Consider the following 20685-nt stretch of genomic DNA (forward strand, 5'->3'; position numbering starts at 1 on the left):
AACGCGAATTCTTTACAGACGAATGGAAAAACTGGTAGAAGCGGACCTCGGGGAAGATCAGTTTGGATTCCGTAGAAATGTTGGAACACGTGAGGCAATACTAACCTTACGACTTATCTTAGAAGAAAGATTAAGAAAAGGCAAACCTACGTTTCTAGCATTTGTAGACTTAGAGAAAGCTTTTGACAATGTTAACTGGAATACTCTCTTTCAAATTCTGAAGGTGGCAGGGGTAAAATACAGGGAGCGAAAGGCTATTTACAATTTGTACAGAAACCAGATGGCGGTTATAAGAGTCGAGTGGCATGAAAGGGAAGCAGTGGTTGGGAAAGGAGTGAGACGGGGTTGTAGCCTCTCCCTGATGTTATTCAATCTGTATATTGAGCAAGCAGTAAAGGAAACAAAAGAAAAATTCGGAGTAGGTATTAAAATTCATGGAGAAGAAGTAAAAACTTTGAGGTTCGCCGATGACATTGTAATTCTGTCAGAGACAGCAAAGGACTTGGAAGAGCAGTTGAACGGAATGGACAGTGTCTTGAAAGGAGGATATAAGATGAACATCAACAAAAGCAAAAGTCGTTTCTGAAAGTATTTGTATGGAGTGTAGCCATGTATGGAAGTGAAACATGGACGATAACCAGTTTGGACAAGAAGAGAATAGAAGCTTTCGAAATGTGGTGCTACAGAAGAATGCTGAAGATAAGGTGGGTAGATCATGTAACTAATGAGGAGGTATTGAATAGGATTGGGGAGAAGAGAAGTTTGTGGCACAACGTGACTAGAAGAAGGGATCGGTTGGTAGGACATGTTTTGAGGCATCAAGGGATCACAAATTTAGCATTGGAGGGCAGCGTGGAGGGTAAAAATCGTAGAGGGAGACCAAGAGATCAATACACTAAGCAGATTCAGAAGGATGTAGGTTGCAGTAGGTACTGGGAGATGAAGAAGCTTGCACAGGATAGAGTAGCATGGAGAGCTGCATCAAACCAGTCTCAGGACTGAAGACCACAACAACACAACAACAATTACTAATTAGCTGTAACCACTACACAAACTATTCTTAAGAGTTGTCGAATTTAAAAGCTTATGTTGAGAAATAAATAATAATTGAATTTTGTCAAACCTGGTTTGGAGCACTAGCACTCATCTTAAAAAATTGCAGGTGATCAAGTAAGGAACTATTCAAACCTAAACTATTTTCTGCATTCTCCCCTTTCCCTCTTGACCTCTTAGTTCCTGTCTGCAACTGCCATAAACACAAAAACTCATCAAATGGTTGTATTACATAATTACTAACATATCTTATTTTCTTTTAGATATGTTGGTCATATACAATTCTAGTATTATGTCATTGACTCTCTTGTCTGCTGTCAAACTTAGTTGTATCAAGCTTTTCCATTTGTCCTTAAATAAAAAGGAATGGAAGCAGATTGTTTTGTAAGGTCCATGTCAGTGTCTTATTGAGTCAGTATTCCTATAGGAAGATGTGGAGTAGAAGTAACTGGGCTGCTGCCTGATGTGAAGTCATAGCCTGAATTGCCTCAGTCCACTATGCCCAACATTTTGTGTAAGACAGAATACAGATGTCTCAGGAATACACATATGGTAACAGGGCACCTAACAACACTATCCAGTGGTTCACTGCCCTGTCAGGGTGACACACTCAACTATGCTAAAGGCTCAACAGAACTATACTTACAGCAGTTACAGCCCAGACCTGTTTGCTTCTGAATCTCGTAGCCTGGGACCAACATGACTGGTTCACATGTTGTTCACATTCATGTAAAGCCCTGAAGTTTTGTGTCACATGTCTTACATTTAATCCAAAGGACAGCAGACTTTGACTCAAAATGCTGTCTAAAATTTGTGTTGGGAAGCTGGTCGTATGCATCTGTTGCACTTAAAGTAATGCATCAGCATCAGTATTAATACCTCAGGGGTCCTAACATCTGAATTGGACTTTGGGATCTATCCTGGTTTGTTCTCTTAATCCTCACTAAGATGCAATTGAGATCTGCCCCCACCCCACTCCCCCACCCCCACCCCCACCCCCGCAATTCTTATAAATCTGTTTAAAATGTGCACTTAATCAGAGGGCTGTTTGAGATGCTCATTTTCATGTAGCATGGGAAGTAGTTAAGGGAAAAAATAGTCTACACTAACTCGTGCAGCAGGTAAGTGTGCTAAGAGCTGCAGTAGTGGGAAAGCCACATTGCATCTTCTTCACCTATAGCAGCCGTCTATACTGAGAGATGCAATTGAAGACAGCTACAAATATGAAATATGTTCTGTAGTGCAGTTTTTAGTGCAAAAAAATCTCAAAGATTTTAACATTCATCATGAAATATCTGCCATATGCAGACTGAATGTGGTGGTTGAAGATGTGAGTTGTTAGTATCACTTGTTTGAGAATGCAAAGACAAATAAGTGGTCATGACGATAGCGTAAGTGACCAAACACGTTGTGAAAAGGCTACAGAAAATTGATGAAAAATTTTATGAAAACGGGTTCAGGATACCTCAGCAGTGGGCAGAGATTTGTCAGTACATTTTGCAAGTGACTGTGATCAAACAATTAAGGTACCCCAAGTTTAGTGCTTATTGGTTTCTCAGAACCACTAAACGAATTGAGTGACTGCTTCTATGGCCTTTCCTTTTATTTTCATGCAGTAGAAGGGCTATTGAAAAGAATTGTGACAAGATAAGCGTTTCCTAAGCTAATATGCAACAAAACACCAATAAACGTTTTGGGATCATACTACTTCATCCATAAACCAAACACTTATAAGTCAGCAAGGTTATGCTTGTAGTTTTTTGGGGCACTAAAGGAATGCTGTATGTGGATTTGATGGAGTGTAAAAGGCAATAAATTCTGAAGCCTATTTTGAGACACTAAGTGAACCGAGAAGTCATTGAAAACACACAGTATTGACTTCCAGTGTAATGTTTTTAAGCAACAGTACTCAGCCAAATCTGTTCAGCAAACACAAGTATTGTTGCATCTTTTCAATTGAGGTGTTTTTGAACATGTACCCTACTGTCCAGACTTGGCTACAAGTGATTTCCATCTGGTAATGTGGATGAAAAATTGGTGTATCTCTGATGAAAAACTTAAAGATTCTGTCATGAGCTGGCTACAGTCAGGCAACAGCATTTTATACAGAAGGAATTTAACTTGCGAAGAGATTGCTTAAATCTGAACTGTGATACAAAGGTGTAATTCTCAGTTTATCTTAGTAAATTTGCTTTAAATACTCCAGTATTTTAATGCCTCCTTATACTTACGAAACATGACCTGGTATGCACAAATGAAAATGTGGCAGTCTTTTGGTCAGAGATAATATTGGGTTTTTCATAATTGTGATGTCATGCAGATGTCTAGTCAGTGATGTAGTTGCTATTTCCAATGCTAAATTTATACATTTTGTGAAGTGGTTATTGCTTTCCAACAAATGATACGGGTGATAATATATTGGAATTCAATCGATGTACTCAATGAAATGCTTGTCTGTTTTGGTTGACATGAATTTGAGATAGATAGTGGTAATCATCTTGAAAATACACTCCTGGAAATTGAAATAAGAACACCGTGAATTCATTGTCCCAGGAAGGGGAAACTTTATTGACACATTCCTGGGGTCAGATACATCACATGATCACACTGACAGAACCACAGGCACATAGACACAGGCAACAGAGCATGCACAATGTCGGCACTAGTACAGTGTATATCCACCTTTCGCAGCAATGCAGGCTGCTATTCTCCCATGGAGACGATCGTAGAGATGCTGGATGTAGTCCTGTGGAACGGCTTGCCATGCCATTTCCACCTGGCGCCTCAGTTGGACCAGCGTTCGTGCTGGACGTGCAGACCGCGTGAGACGACGCTTCATCCAGTCCCAAACATGCTCAATGGGGGACAGATCCGGAGATCTTGCTGGCCAGGGTAGTTGACTTACACCTTCTAGAGCACGTTGGGTGGCACGGGATACATGCGGACGTGCATTGTCCTGTTGAACAGCAAGTTCCCTTGCCGGTCTAGGAATGGTAGAACGATGGGTTCGATGACGGTTTGGATGTACCGTGCACTATTCAGTGTCCCCTCGACGATCACCAGTGGTGTACGGCCAGTGTAGGAGATCGCTCCCCACACCATGATGCCGGGTGTTGGCCCTGTGTGCCTCGGTCGTATGCAGTCCTGATTGTGGCGCTCACCTGCACGGCGTCAAACACGCATACGACCATCATTGGCACCAAGGCAGAAGCGACTCTCATCGCTGAAGACGACACGTCTCCATTCGTCCCTCCATTCAGGCCTGTCGCAGCACCACTGGAGGCGGGCTGCACGATGTTGGGGCGTGAGCGGAAGACGGCCTAATGGTGTGCGGGACCGTAGCCCAGCTTCATGGAGACGGTTGCGAATGGTCCTCGCCGATACCCCAGGAGCAACAGTGTCCCTAATTTGCTGGGAAGTGGCGGTGCGGTCCCCTACGGCACTGCGTAGGATCCTGCGGTCTTGGCGTGCATCCGTGCGTCGCTGCGGTCCGGTCCCAGGTCGACGGGCACGTGCACCTTCCGCTGACCACTGGCGACAACATCGATGTACTGTGGAGACCTCACGCCCCACGTGTTGAGCAATTCGGCGGTACGTCCACCCGGCCTCCCCCATGCCCACTATACGCCCTCGCTCAAAGTCCGTCAACTGCACATACGGTTCACGTCCACGCTGTCGCGGCATGCTACCAGTGTTAAAGACTGCGATGGAGCTCCGTATGCCACGGCAAACTGGCTGACACTGACGGCAGCGGTGCACAAATGCTGCGCAGCTAGCGCCATTCGACGGCCAACACCGCGGTTCCTGGTGTGTCCGCTGTGCCGTGCGTGTGATCATTGCTTGTACAGCCCTCTTGCTGTGTCCGGAGCAAGTATGGTGGGTCTGACACACCGGTGTCAATGTGTTCTTTTTTCCATTTCCAGGAGTGTATTAAATCTGCAATTGAGGGTTGGGGCAGGTTAGAAATGCATTGTACTTGATTCAGTTATGTGAACCCCATCCAGTCTTAAAGTTGACACCGATCGAGGTGGACTCGCATTCGGGAGGATGACAGTTCAATCCTGCATCTGGCCATCCTGATTTAGGTTTTCCGTGATTTCCCTAAATCGCTCCAGGCAAATGCTGGGATGGTTCGTTTGGAAGGGCACAGCTGACTTCCTTCCCCATCCTTCCCTAATCCGATGACCCAACCCATAAATTTGAGAAGAGGTGCTAAAATAAATCACACGTCATTGAAAGACAAGGTCCAAATACAAGTTAGGCATTGTTTCTCGTGATGCTTATGTGTGGGCAGTATTCTTAAGTGCTTTTTGTTTGGGATACAGACTTTGAGTGTTTATTATACTACATGAGAGAAAACTATAAAATGCTAATGAGATCATTACAGCTGAACATGGAGGATTGCGAATAACTATCCAATACAAATTACTGCTCCACCTTGCAACCAGTGTTGTTTGGAAGATATTAGAAGTTCATAATAGTGCCTTACTAATAGTAATACTTTAGTGCATACATTCTTTTGATTTCATTTTCATGTATCAGAGTTTCCAATCTTTGCCTGTTTGATGATTCTCAATTTTCGTGGCCATACATTTGATATTAAAGTTGATGGTATGTGAATTGAAATAAAATCTAGCTAGTGATTTTTTAAAATGAAATTTTACTTTTGGTGTTTAACGTGTGTAATGTTTCCTCACTCACTGTTATTTTTACATCTGACATTTGCAGGTGGGCTACTCTTTGGCAGAGAATTCTGAATCAATGTTATATCTGATCTTTGAGAATGTTCCTAATCAAAAACTGTGCTTGGTACGTGATCGTTTAATGCAAGTACTCAATGGAATAGCACGTGGTGATGAAAAAATTGATATGCGCCGCATGCGTGCAGTTATTCACAGACAAATTCTGGAATCTCTTAGTCATTTGGAGAACAGCCCTCATGACAGCATTGCATTCATGATTATCGGCGACATGTTATATGGGAACACCAAAGAAGATGTAAGTCAGTTTGGTAAACAGAAAATTAAACTGCTGGAAACATACTTTTAATTATAGAAATAGCAATAGGTAGTAGAATATATTAAATATTAATGAAGTAGTAGGATGCCAGCAAGGAGCTTCAGGTTAGCAACTTTGATGGTAGGATGTCTTTATTTTGTCTGCCTAATTAAAGTGAGTTGGGTCTTTTCATTATATTTAAGAAAAATAATTTATATGTGAGGATAGCTATGCATTTTTTGTCTTTGCTTTACTCTTAACCTCAGATCTATTTCTGCAAAGAATGTTTAAAGAAAATGACATCTGTTTAGTAACAATGAAAGCTATATGGATGCTCAAAGTAGTCAGAAAAAAGTTCAGCACCATTCTTAGTTGTGTATGTGTGCGCCATTCTTTGTGATGCACATATGGCAGAGTATATTCTGGTGGGAACAGTGGTAGTACTTGTGTATTTATCATTGCTAAAGCTGTTAAATAATCTTCAAGAAGCAGTGAACTGATGTGTTGTTTTGTTTGTAATAGCTAGACCATCGCTTAAATCAAGTTGAAGATCTTCGTCAAATGGAACGAGAACCGGAAGACTTTTGGATAGGACTACTAAGGAAACACCTGGTGGAGGCACCAAGCGTAACAGTGCGTGGTGTGCCAAGTATAACTGAACAAAAACGTATGGCTGATGAGGAACGTCAGAGGGTTGAGGCCCAGAGACAGTCTTTGGGCAAGGAAGGGCTATCAGAAAAAGCGGAGAAACTCCGCCATGCTATGTTAGAGAATGAGGTATAAATATATATTTTCCCCCCATGTGATTTTGCAGTAGAGATGATAATCATATTTCTAGTTCAATTACTGTAATTGTGAACAAAAAAAAAAAAAAAGTGACAATAAAAAGACAGCAAAGGATACAATTCATAGTAAGTGTGTTACATTTATTTAAATAGGATGTATTACTTTCCAGAAACCACCTCCAGAAGAGATGCTGACATCAGTGCCAATTCCTAGTATAGCGTCCATAAATTTTCATCCTATTAAGCGATACACAACTGATTCATCAGAACAGCACCTTAAATTCGACCTTTCTGGTGTGCCAGTACAGATGCATCTTGATGATATACATACAAATTTTATCTATGTAAGTTATCAGGTGTTGTGTATTTGCCTTTCCATTATCGTAATTTATAAATGTGAATAACTCTAAGGTAAAGGACAGATAATAGTCTGCAAAATGCGAACTCTCTTCTTATTGCAATGGAAGTTTATAACCACTTGATGTATAATAAAATCACATTGATGTTTACTTGTAAGTGACAGAGTCTGATCACTTTCTTAGATGTTTGTGCTGATGGATACTTCAGTCATTGATCAGAATCTCAGACCATATCTTCCATTATTGTTGGATTCTCTTCTGGAACTACCTATACAGCGGGGTGATAAATTAGTTCCATATGAAGAAGTAGTTGCTGAATTGGAGGAGGATACAGTCGGAAGCAGTACTCGCATAGGGCTGGAATCTGGATCGAGGTTTCAGTGTGGCCCTTATTCACATACAGCTTTACTTACGTTACAAGTAAGTTACCTGTTGAGTGTTTATTTACAGTTAAAATATAAGTACAGTTTAATTGTTGGTAATTTATAAACCTTTCAGTTGCTTTGAATGTAGTTTACTTATGCATTAGTGTTGAGTGTTAAACATTGTCAGAGATATTGTGATTATTAGAGTAGAAGACAAAACAATCTGTTGTTAAAATTCTACTCTGGGAAGTATGTATTCTTTCCATAATTTATGCTCATTTTCAAATAAATAGATTTAAGGAAATTTGGAACATTCCAAACTGCAAGTGCTCGCATTTAACATTTGGGAAACCATGTGAGGCAGTTGGTCATTTATATGTATCATTGTGTCTGCCATTTGTTGTGATGGTTTGTCACATTTACTTCAGCTCACTGTGGCATTGTTGGCTCTATATAAATTCATTAACTTTCAATAACAGCTTGAGAGTAATTTTAAATGGTAGTGCTTAATTTTGCCCATTCTTCACACACATGACTTTCTTAAAGATTGGCTAGACAAATTGCGAACTTGCTGCATGTTAGCATTTCATAACAAACAGTTATTTTCCCTTAAATGTGAAGATATTGCAATTAAGTGCATATTCTTATATGTTGTGGATGAAACAATGTTTTCGGGGCTGGGCAAGATAATCTCATAATCAGTGGCAACATTTTTCCAGTATTAGGCTTGTTATGGGTATAAAGATTAGAGCAAATAAGATTTTCCAAGAATTAGAAGCAAAATTTTTGATTTGCGTGCACTTTCCACTACTTCATTGGTAGCAATACTTTTACGTGTATAGGATGGACGCAGACGCAGATGCAGACAGACACACACACACACACACACACACACACACACACACACACACACTTTTATCTCAAGTGCTGAGGACTAACTGAGGCTAGTAGCAGACTTGGCTCAGTTGGCAAAGAAATGGGAGGGAGGGGGGTTAAGAAAGATTATGGTGGTGTGGAACATGATGTGTGAAGGGGAGGTTGCAGGGTATGAGGGCCATGGAGGGGGACATTTAGAAGGTAGGCTGATACAGAGCATTGTGGGAAAATGGAGGACCCACAAAAGAAGAAAGAGATGTATAAATATAAAATTGGTGACATTATTTTTAATAGATAAGTAACAGTGGACAGTGAGAGGTTGATTTAAGATTGGAAGGTGGAATGAGATAGGAGCAGGAAGTGGCTGCAATACAGATAGTAATGTATTTTGGGACAAGAGGGATTATAAGATAATGAACTGTAGTGGAGAAGTTCCCACCTGCACCGTTCAAGAAAAGCAGTTGAACTGATCAAACAATGGAAACTCCATGTAGGAATATCAGAAAGTAGCAAAAGATAGATTGCTACTTACTGTAAAGTTAGGGTAAGTTGAATTCATCAGTGAGACGGAGGAGAACACCCACGTAAATGACTTGAGGAGCTGAAGAAAATGTTTAAGTTGTGGAAGAATTGGGATAGGGTATCTCATGCTGTATCCATATCACGTCTGCTGGGGGGCCTCATCCAGCTATCGAGCATACGGGGTGCAGTCATGTGCAAGTAGTTGCTCACGTCGGCACCAGTGATACCTGTCGCTTGGGTTCTGAGGCGATCCTCAGTTCGTACAGGCGGCTGGCGGATTTGGTGAAGACCGCTGGCCTCGCATGCAGGGTGCAAGCAGAGCTCTCTATTTGCAGCATCATTCCCAGAGTGGATCGGGGTCCTTTGGTTTGGAGCCGAGTGGAGGGTGTCAACCAGAGGCTTCGTCGACTCATGACGGTCTTGGCTGCAGATTTCTAGACTTGCGCTATTGGGTGGGGAATTGTAGGACGTCCCTAGATAGGTCAGGGGTGCACTACACAAAGGAAGCGGCTACTCGGGTAGCAGAGTACTTGTGGCGTGCACATTGGAGTTTTTTAGGCTAGGCAGTAGTGCGAGGTGTCCTGATGAACACTCACCAGTCGACGTGCAGGCAGGGAAATCAGGACGTGCTCAGTGTAAAGACACTTCAGCTACCAAGATATTAGCAGTAAATTTTCATAGTGTTCGGAATAAAATTCCTGAATTTAATGCCCTCCAGGAAGTGTGTGGCATGCAAATTATTCTCGGGACTGAGACCTGGGTGAACCCTGAGATAGGAAGTTGTGAAATATTTAGTGAGGGTTGGAACCTGTATCGGAAAGACTGATTAGACACCGTAGGAGGTGGTGTCTTCATTGCAGTTGACAAAAATATTGTGTCTACTGAGGTTGAAGTAGAGTGTGATTGTGAAGTTATCTGGTCACGTTTAACAGGGCTAGGGGAAATAAAGTTAATTGTTGGGTTTTATTACCAGCCACCAGGTTCCACCGTGACAGTTCTAGAATCATTCAAAGGGAGTCTACATTCTGTATCACAGAAGTACCCGGATCATGCTATATTAGTCAGAGGCGACTTCAATCTACCAAGTATAGACTGGGATGTCTATGGATTCATTACAGGTGGTACTGACAAGCCGTTGTGTGAATTACTTTTGAACACATTATCCGAAAACTGTCTTGAGCAGCTGATTCGACAGCCAACGCGTAATGGAAATATTTTAGATCTAGTAGCCACGAACAAACCAGATCTCATCGATGGTGTCAGTGTTGAGACAGGGATTAGTGATCATGATGTTGTCATTACGACTATGGTTACGAAAGTTAAAAAGTTGGTTAAGAAGGCTAGGAGAGTATTCTTACTAGAAAGAGCAGATAAGCAGTTGTTAGCATCCCACTTAGTAAATGAATCGACTTCATTTACTTCCGGTACGATGGACGTGGAAGAATTATGGGCAAATTTTAAACACATTGTAAATCACGCATTGGACAAGTATGTGCCGAAAAAGTGGGTTACAGACCGAAAAGACCCACCGTGGTTTAACAGCGCAATTCGGAGAATGCTCAGGAAGCAAAGACAGTTGCACTTGCGGTACATGAAAGATCGGGAGAATGAGGACAGGCAAAAGTTAGTAGAGATTCGTGCTGCTGTAAAAAGAGCAATGCGCGAAGCATTCAACCACTACCACCGTCATACCTTAGCAAAAGATCTTGCTGAAAACCCAAGGAAATTCTGGTCTTACGTAAAATTGGTAAGCAGGTTGAAGGCTTCCATCCACTCACTCACTGATCAGTCTGGCCTGGTAACTGAAGACAGCAAAACGAAAGCTGAAATTTTAAATTTAGCATTTGAGAAATCTTTCACGCAGAAGGATCATACAAACATACCACCGTTTGAGTCTCGTACAGATTCCCGTATGGAGGACATAGTGATAGACATCCCTGGGGTTGTGAAGCAGCTGAATGGGTTGAAAATAAATAAATTGCCAGGTCCTAATGGGATTCCAATTCGGTTTTACAGAGAGTACTCTACTGCATTGGCTCCTTACTTAACTTGCATTTATTGCGAATCTCTTGCCCAACGTAAAGTCCTGAGCGACTGGAAAAAAGTGCAGGTGACACCTGTATATAAGAAGAGTAGAAGAACGGATCCTCAGAATTACAGACCAATATCTTTAACATCGGTTTATTGCAGGATTCTCAAACATATTCTCAGTTCGAATATAATGAATTTCCTTGAGACAGAGAAGTTTGTTGTCCATGCATCAGCATGGCTTTAGAAAGCATCGCTCCTGCGAAACGCAACTTGCACTTTTTTTTCACATGATATCTTGCGAACCATGGATGAAGGGTATCAGACGGATGCCATATTCCTTGACTTCCGGAAAGCGTTTGACTCGATGCCCCACTGCAGACTCCTAACTAAGGTACGAGCATATGGGATTGGTTCCCAAATATGTGAGTGGCTCGAAGACTTATTAAGTAATAGAACCCAGTATGTTGTCCTCGATGGTGAGTATTCATCGGAGGTGAGGGTATCATCTGGAGTGCCCCAGGGAAGTGTGGGAGATCCACTGTTGTTTTCTATCTACATAAATGATCTTTAGGCTTAGGTGGATAGCAGTGTGCGGCTGTTTGCTGATGATGCTGTGGTGTACGGGAAGTTGTCGTCGTCGTTGAGTGACTGTAGGAGGATACAAGATGACTTGGACAGGATTTGTGATTGGTCTAAAGAATGGCAGCTAACTCTAAATAAAGATAAATGTAAATTAATGCAGATGAATAGGAAAAAGAATCCCGTAATGTTTGAATACTCCATTAGTAGTGTAGCGCTTGACACAGCCACGTCGATTAACTATTTGGGCGATATGAAGTGCAGAGCGATATGAAGTGGGACAAGCATGTAATGGCAGTTGTGGGGAAGGTGGATAGTCGTCTTCGGTTCATTGGTAGGATTTTGGGAAGATGTGGTTCATCTGTAAAGGAGACCACTTATAAAACACTAATATGACCTATTCTTGAGTACTGCTCTAGCGTTTGGGGTCCCTATCAGGTCGGATTGAGGGAGGACATAGAAGCAATTCAGAGGCGGGCTGCTAGATTTGTTACTGGTAGGTTTGATCATCACACGAGTGTTACAGAAATGCTTAAGGAACTCAGATGGGAGTCTCTAGAGGAAAGGAGGCGTTCTTTTCGTGAATTGCTACTGAGGAAATTTAGAGAACCAGCATTTGAGGCTGACTGCAGTACAATTTTACTGCTGCCAACTTACATTTCGTGGAAAGACCACAAAGGTAAGATAAAGAGAGATTAGGGCTCTTACAGAGGCATATAGGCAGTCATTTTTCCCTCATTCTGTTTGGGAGTGGAACAGGGAGAGAAGATGCTAGTTGTGGTACGAGGTACCCTCCGCCACGCACCAAATGGTGGATTGCGGAGTATGTATGTAGATGTAAATGTAGATGTTGTCACCAATAAATCTGAGAAAAGTGAAGGGTTCACGATTTTGGATACCTAGAAAAGATTTTTTTAACATGCCTCATGAACAGATTGCTAGAGGACAATTTTAGCTCCTGTCGTTGTACTGAGAGTTGTTGCACATTTGGAGTCAGCTAAGAATTGGGGAAGCTAATTTTTGATAGTGGCAGGCTCATAGGTATTGATGATGTCAGTGTAGAGGAGGGTGCATCAACAGTAACATAGTGCCAGTTACTAAATATTTTTTTGTTTTTAACTGCAGACTGGGTTGATCTGCACAATCACTCAGCGGGGTGGCTAAGCTGTGACTGAGAGAACACAAAGATACAGTCTAACCCCGCTTTTACGTTCCTGGAATTAATGTTTTTCTGCCGTTTACATTTTTTATCACTCCTGTCAAATTTGCTATGTCCACAATGTAAATTCACACCCGATTTTGCATTAACATATATATAATTTTCCCGCAATTTATGCTTTATGAAAAAATGTGTGTGGAAAGAAAACTGACATAAAATGATGCTGGCATGATGTTGGCCATCGAGTAGTGTTTACAAACATTATGTGGTTAAGTTTCTTCACATCTGGGTGCTCTACTTAGCAGATTGAAACCAGTAAATGTGTAAAAGTTGGGACAATTTGTACCGTATCTCCTGCCGCTGCCAAACTCTACACTGCATGATGGCTGATGGAGTAACTAGGTTTGTACAGATAAAGGTATCTTGAACAATCACAATGATTTCCGGACTGTCTCTACAGCGCATGTGCAGTTTTGTGATTGTTGTAATCATTGTCACACCACTGTTGAACCATATTTTGTGTGTTTGTCTTTTGGCCGCTTGTAGCACTAGTTGTGACACCTTCATTCATTTTGCGTTGCTCAAATGTTTTTTTGTTTAAACAGAGAGCGAATTACATATATTCTCATGCTGAGCAATGCATGTTTCAAGGATTTATTCTCGAAACACTCTGTGCTAAGCATGAAAAAAATATGTAACTTATTTAGTGTTTCATTATTTAAATAATGAATGACAGCTGCAGGCATTCCATCAATAATTGCGTATGAAATTAAGTCAAACGTTTCTCCTTCCCAATTATCAGTCCCATTATATCAGTGGTTTTTATTAGATAATAAACCATTATTAGATGATAAACAAGTTCCTACCATGAGTGTTTTGATGCCTATAATGTGCACTTACATAAAGTGCAAAAGTTCAAGGGGTTGTGCTATACATAACTTTTACAGCGCTTAAAACGTTATTTCCATTTTACATTTTCCTGTATTTTACACCATGTTTTTGAAGTCCCTTGAAAATTGTAAAAGCAGGGTTTCATTGTGGGTGGTTGGTAAAAGCAGATCTCATGAAGGGATAGTTGAGAGAAAAAACAAGCAAAGCAAATGTCATCAGTAAGTGAGATCTGACCTTCATAAGAGGAATCCAAAATAAGTCCGAATCAGCAATATCGTACATAAAAATTTCTGTACGGCACATAACTTACTTTCAAAGAGCATTATGGAGTGCATGTTTTGAATATCACCATCTCAGAGCTGTGATAGGGCACAAATAATGTGCTAGCAAACACACAAGTAGCTGTCAGATGTAGTTTGGGGGTAACACTGTTTGGCAATAATAATAATAATAATCACAATTACCACCACTGCCCTGTTGAAGTATCTGGACACCCCCAAAAACATATGTTTTTCATATTAGGTGCATTGTGCTGTCACCTACTGCCAGGTACTACATATCGCCGACCTCAGTAGTCACTAGACATCGTGAGAGAGCAGAAAGGAGGGATCTGCAGAACTGAACGTTCTTCAAACATGGTCAAGTGATTGGGTGTCACTTGGTGTCATACGTCTGTACTTGAGATTTCACACTCCTAAACATCCCTAGGTCCACTATTTCTGATGTGATAGTGAAGTGGAAATGTGAAGGGACAGTTACAGCACAAAAGCGTACAGGCCAACCTCATCTGTTGACTGACAGAGACCACCGACAGTTGACGAGGGTCGTAATGTGTAATAGGCAGACATCTACCCAGACCACCACACAGGAATTCCAAACTGCATCAGGATCCACTGTAAGTACTATGACAATTAGGCGGGAGGTGAGAAAACTCGGATTTCATGGCCGAGTGGCTGCTCATAAGCCACACATCACGCTGGTAAATCCCAAACAACACCTCGCTTGGTGTAAGGAGCATAAACATTGGGTGATTGACCAGTGTAAAATCATTGTGTGGAGTGACAAATCATGGTACACAGTGTGATGATCCGAAGGCAGGGTGTGGGTATGGCGAATGCCCGGTGAACTTTGTCTGCCAGCGTGTGTAGTGCCAACAGTAAAATTCGGAGGCGGTGGTGTAATGGTGTGGTCATGTTTTTCATGGAGGGGGTTTGCACTCCTTGCTGTTTTGCTTGGCACTGTCACAGCACAGGCCTACATTGATGTTTTAAGCACCTTCTTGCTTCCCACTGTTGAAGAGCAATTCGGGGATGGCGATTGCATCTTTCAACATGATTGAGCACCTGTTCATAATGCATGGCCTGTGGTGGAGTGGTTACAGGATAATAACATCCCTGTAATGGACTGGCCTGCACAGAGTCCTGACCTCAATCCTGTAGAGCTTTGGGATGTTTTGGAACGCTGACTTCATGCCAGGCCTCACCAACCAACATCGATACCTCTCTGCAGTGCAGCACTCCATGAAGAATGGGCTGCTGTTCCTTCCAGCACCTGATTGTACATATGCCTGCGAGAGTGGAAGCTGTCATCGAGGCTAAGGGCGAGCCAACACCATATTGAATTCCAGCATTACTGCTGGAGGGCACCAAGAACTTGTGAGTCATTTTCAGCCAGGTGTCCAGATACTTCCGATCTCATAGTGTAGTTCAGCTGGTCCTAACTTGACGGTAGGATTATAGAAGCACCCTTCTTTGTACACTGAAGATAGTTCCTAACAGCACAAGCCTGACTCGACACTGTGCCTTTTTAATCACACATAAACCTGTCCACCATCAACTGCCACTGTCCTCAATGTGTTAATGTGTTTATAAGGTAGTTGAAGCTTGGCTCAAAGAAGTTACATTTGCCCAAATGGCAGTGAAGGCTGTTGGCTTTAAATTATTCAGATAATGCCTAAAGGTTATGCAGATATCTTTTTCATGTGACCCCTGTCATGATTACATCATCCAGATAGTTCACACTATTGTATGCGCTGTACAAGATATCTTTGAAAAATCGCGAAAACAGTTATGACCCCAAACAGTAACGACACATTTGAAAATTTGTCACATTCAACTTCAACAGACAACTGTAGGTATGCATCAGCCAGGTTGGTTTAGAAAAGTAGTGGCTCTCGGCCAGCTTTGTCAGCGATTCATCTAGATTAAGATAGACATTTGATTTGAGTTCATGGTGTTGTTAGTTCCCATACAGCCTAATCAAGCCAGGAAATGAGAGAGGTACGAATTTAAAATTTAGAAACAGAATGCGAGAGGAAAATAAGTATAATACTCATCTGATGTAATTTGTGATCATTTGTCAGCCACTATAAGTTAGGACTTACATAATAGATGTAGAAGAGCATAAAGAAATGATAGGGTGTACAGTGAGAATAGATTTGCATGCTAATGGTCAGCCAAATCACCTGGGATGTGCCATTTTATCTGATCATTTCACCTGCTCATAATGAATCTCTGTTCTTGTGGATCAGTACTTTGCTTTCTTGCACACAATGTACCTTCCTATATCTTCTTCTTCTTCTTCTTCTTCTTCTTGGTCTCTTGCCCGTAATCATTTAGTGCTCTGCTTGTCACTGTCAGTGCTAATTCCATCATCTGCAATGCCTGTGTTCATGCTACAGTTGGCACCACTTGTCACAATGTCAGGCTAACTTTGCTTTGAAATGAAGTGAAATGCAGTCCTTTCAGTATGTAGATCTCCATGTCTTAAGATAAGGAATACCTCTGTGCTATCCTTCACACCTTGTTGAATGGCCACTGCTGTACTCTGCCAAAGCAGTAACAAGTTGTGGAGCATGCTGTCAACATAATATATTGCTGATTTCAGTGTCTTCTTCACAATCTGTGACACCTTCTTGCGCCATCTTCTTCCTCAAAATGAGTTATTTTTCCTTGACTGTGTTGATGGGGAACTCTTCCTACAACATATCATAGGTTTCACAAACCCTGTTATTCACTTCTACATTGGTGTTTGCCTTCAGTCTACCCCTCTTTCTCCTAGTCCACCACACCAATTTCACACTCCCTTGTAAAGTGGATTACAAAACTTTTTTCTTCGTATGTCCCTTACTGTGAATTCTCCCCTCCCCCTCCCTCCCCCCGTTTAGGTGTGTACCACCTCCTCTGCAACGACCCACCTAATTGTTTCACATTGACACAATATTGTGTAACTTCTTCCCAACCTGATTCTCACTTTGCTCAGCATTTTCCTGCCACCAACAAATGTCTAGGACAGAAATCACCGCAGTTGGATCATGGCATCAGTGGGTCTCACTTTCCCATACTACACAACACACTTATTTGCCGGGTGGTAACCTGTTAGCATATAAATGCAAGTATAACATGTTCTGGATTTGCTGTCAGCTTATATTGAACTTAATATTTGTCAAAGATTGGAGATTTAGCTTTGCATATTGAATCATGGACCTTGCCATCGGTGGGGTGACTTGTGTTGCCCCAGTGATATGGACAGAATTACTGTAGGTACAACCACAACAAAGAGGTTTCTGTTGAGAGGCCAGACAAATGTGTGGTTCGTGAGAAGGGGCAGCAGCCTTTTCAGCAGTTTCAGGGGTGATGGTGTGGAAGATTGACCGATCCGGCCTTGTAACGTCAACCAAAATGGCTTTCCCGTGTTGATACTGCGAACAGCTGAAAGCAAAGGGTAACTACAGCTGTAATGTTTCCCAAGGACCTGCAGCTGTACTGTGTGGTTAAATGATGATGGCTTTGTCTTGGGTAAATATTGTGGAGATAATGTAGTCCCCCCATTTGGATCAGGAAACAAAACTGTCATTCTGTGACTTGGAGTATGGAATGTTAGATCCCTTAATCAGGCAGGTGAGTTAGAGAATTTAAAAAGGGAAATAGATGGCTTGCGGTTAGATGTAGTGGGAATTAGTGAGGCTCAGTGTCTGGAGGAAGAGGACTTCTGGTCAGGTGAATACAGGGTTATAAATACAAAAGTCAAATAGGCGTAATGCAGAAAATAGGAATGCAGATACGCTATTACGAAGTTGGTTTTGACGCCATAACCGTAAACCCATGTTCCGTCACCAGTTACGACCCTTTTGAGCAAATCAGGATCATCATTGATGTCATTCAAGAGCTCCTGGGCGATGGTCATGTAATGGTTCTCTGATCAAAATTGAGAAATTTTGGAACAAACTTCGCTGACACATGTCTTGTGCCCAAAACATCCGAAAAAATTGCATGACATGAGGCGACTGATATGCCAACATCCTCAGCAACTTCTCTTTTGGTAATTTGACTATTTTCCAAAACAATTTTCTTCACAGCTTCAACATTGTCATCTGTTGTTGATGTGTTGGGGCATCCGGGGTGAGGTTTGTCATCGGCATCTTCTCAGCCATCTTGGAAGAGCTTGTACCACATGTTAACATTTTATTTTCATAGAGCAGACTCACCACATGCCACTGTCAACATTTCAAGTGTTGATTCCTTTTTTCACACAAGTGTTGATTCCTTTTTTCACACAAAATTTGATGCAAATTCTTTGCTCCATTCTTTATAATAATCAAAATTTGCCGAGCACACTAAAACACGTCTAAGCTATCTGCCAAAAACAAATGAAGTATGCTGTACACTTGAAACTGAACATTTGTCGAGACATGCGTACCAACATAACAAAAGAAAAAGATCAATAATCGAAAGTACATTTATTGTGCAATTTGAAAAGTTCCTTTACATTTTGAACAGCCCTCGTATAAGGAAATTTAATACGTGGAAGTGACCTGTAGATACTGGAAGGTTTCAAATTGATTATAAATCGGTCAGACAGAGATTTAGGAACCAGCTATTAAATTGTAAGACATTTCCAGGGATGGATGAGGACTCTGACCACAATTTATTGGTTATGAACAGTAGATTAAAACTGAAAAAATTGGAAAAAAGGTAGGAAATTAAGGAGGTGGGACCCGGGTGATGAGTTGAAAGAAGCAGAGGTTGCTGAGAGTTTCAGAGGGCATGATAGGTAACTGTTGACTAGAACCAGAGAAAGGAATACAGAGTAGACAGATGGGTAGCTTTAAGACATAAAATAGTGAAGGCAGCAGAGTCTCAAATAGTTGAAAAGACAAGACCCAGTAGAAATCATTGGATAACATAAGATTGATGAAAGGAGAAAGTTTAAAAATGCAGAAATAAAGCAGTTGAAAGGGAATACAAATGTTTAAAAATGAGATTGATGGGAAGTGCAAAATGGCTAAGTAGGAATGACTAGAGTGCAAATGTAAGAATTTAGAATCATATTTCACTAGGGGAAAGACAGATACTGCCTACAGGCAATTAAAGAGGCATTTGGGGGAAAACAGAAGCAGCTGTATGAATATCAAGAGCTCAAATGAAAAACCAGTCCTCAGCAAAGAAGGGAAAGCTGAAAGTTGGGCACATAGAGGGTCTGTACAAAGGAGATAAACTTGAAGGTAATGTTAAAATCAAAGTGGATGTAGATGAAGATGAGGTGGGAGATATAATATTGCATGAAGAATTTGACAGAGCAGTGAAAGACCTCCTAAGATGTAACAAGGCCCCAGAAGTAGACGATATTCCTTTAGAACTACCGATAGCCTTGGGAGAGCCAGCCACGACAAATCTCTTCTTTCCAGTTCTAAAGAAAACAGTTGCTGGCAGGTGTGAAAATTATTGAACTGCAAGTCGTGGTTGCAAAATACTAACAAATTCTTTACAGAAGAATGGAAAAACTGGTATAAGGTGACCTCAGGGAAGATCAGTTTAAATTTCAGAGAAATGTAAGAACACAAGAGGTAATACTGACCCTATTACTCGTCTTGAAGATATAATAAGGAAAGGCAAATCTACATTTGTAGCATTTTTAGACTTAGAGAAATCTTTTGAAAATGATGACTGGAATCCTGTCTTTGAAGTTCTGAAGGTAGCATTGTTAAAATACAGGGAGTGAAAGGCTATTTACAGCTTAACCAGACGATAGTTATAAGAGCTGAGGCATAAAAGACAAGCAGCGGCTGAGAGGGGAGTGAGACAAGGTCTTAGCCCATTCCGATGTTATTCACTCTACCCTTTGATAAAACTGTAAAGGAAACCAAAGAAAAATTGTGAATAGCAATTAAAGTTCAGGCAGAAGAAATAAAAACTTTGAGGTTTGCCGATGATGTGATTCAGTCAAGAGACAGCAAAGGACTTGAAGGAACAGAATGAACAGTGTCTTGAAAAAGAAAAAGGTGAACATCAACAGAAGGAAAACAAGGATAATGGAATGTTGTCAAATTATATCAGATGATGCTGAGAGAGTTAGGCTAGGAAATGAGACACTTAATGTAGAAGATGAGTTTTGCTAGTAGGGCAGCAGAATAACTGGTATTGGCCAAAGTAGAGAGGATATAAAATGTAGACTGGCAATGGCAAGAAAGCAATTTCTGAAGAAGAAAAATTTATCACATATAGATTTAAGTGTTAGGAAGTGTTTTCTGAAGGTATTTGTCTGGACTGTTGCCATGTGTGGAAATGAAACGTAACTAATAAATGTGTAGATGAAAGGAGAATAGAAGCTTTCAAAATGTGGTGCTACAGAAGACTACTGAAGATTAGATGGGTTGATCGCATAACTAATGAGGAATTATTGAATAGCATTGGGGAGAGAAGTAGTATGTGACACAATTTGAGCAAAAGAAGGGATTGGTTGATAGGACACATTCTGAGACATCAAGGGATCACCAATTTAGTGTTGGAGGGAAATGTGAGGGGTAAAAATCATAGAGGGAGAGAAGAATACAGTAAGCAGGTTCAGAAGGATGTAGCGTCCAGTGGTTTTTTAGAGATGAAGAGACTTGGACAGGATAGTATAGCATGAAACCAGTCTTTGGACTGAAGACAACATCAACAAAAACAACAACAACAACAATGTTGAATATTGCACCAAAAGCTTAGTAAATTATCGTAATACTACATACTTAAGAGAAACACTTTTACTTAACGTGGAGAACAGTGAAATCAGTGTGTTGATCGGCC

The 20685-nt window shown here is 41.2% G+C and overlaps 1 protein-coding gene across 1 annotated transcript in view; it reads left to right on the forward strand.

Annotated features, from left to right (window-relative positions):
- LOC126258329 (uncharacterized protein C05D11.1-like) overlaps positions 1-20685 on the forward strand; it is a 123764-nt gene that overhangs the window by 55618 nt on the left and 47461 nt on the right. The window contains exons 9-12 of the mRNA XM_049955634.1: positions 5782-6051; positions 6574-6828; positions 7007-7180; positions 7379-7615. Coding sequence (XP_049811591.1) covers positions 5782-6051; positions 6574-6828; positions 7007-7180; positions 7379-7615 — 936 coding nt within the window. The remainder of the gene's footprint in view (positions 1-5781; positions 6052-6573; positions 6829-7006; positions 7181-7378; positions 7616-20685) is intronic.

Source organism: Schistocerca nitens, chromosome 1 (genome assembly GCF_023898315.1).
Source record: "Schistocerca nitens isolate TAMUIC-IGC-003100 chromosome 1, iqSchNite1.1, whole genome shotgun sequence".
Classification (NCBI taxonomy): domain Eukaryota; kingdom Metazoa; phylum Arthropoda; class Insecta; order Orthoptera; family Acrididae; genus Schistocerca; species Schistocerca nitens.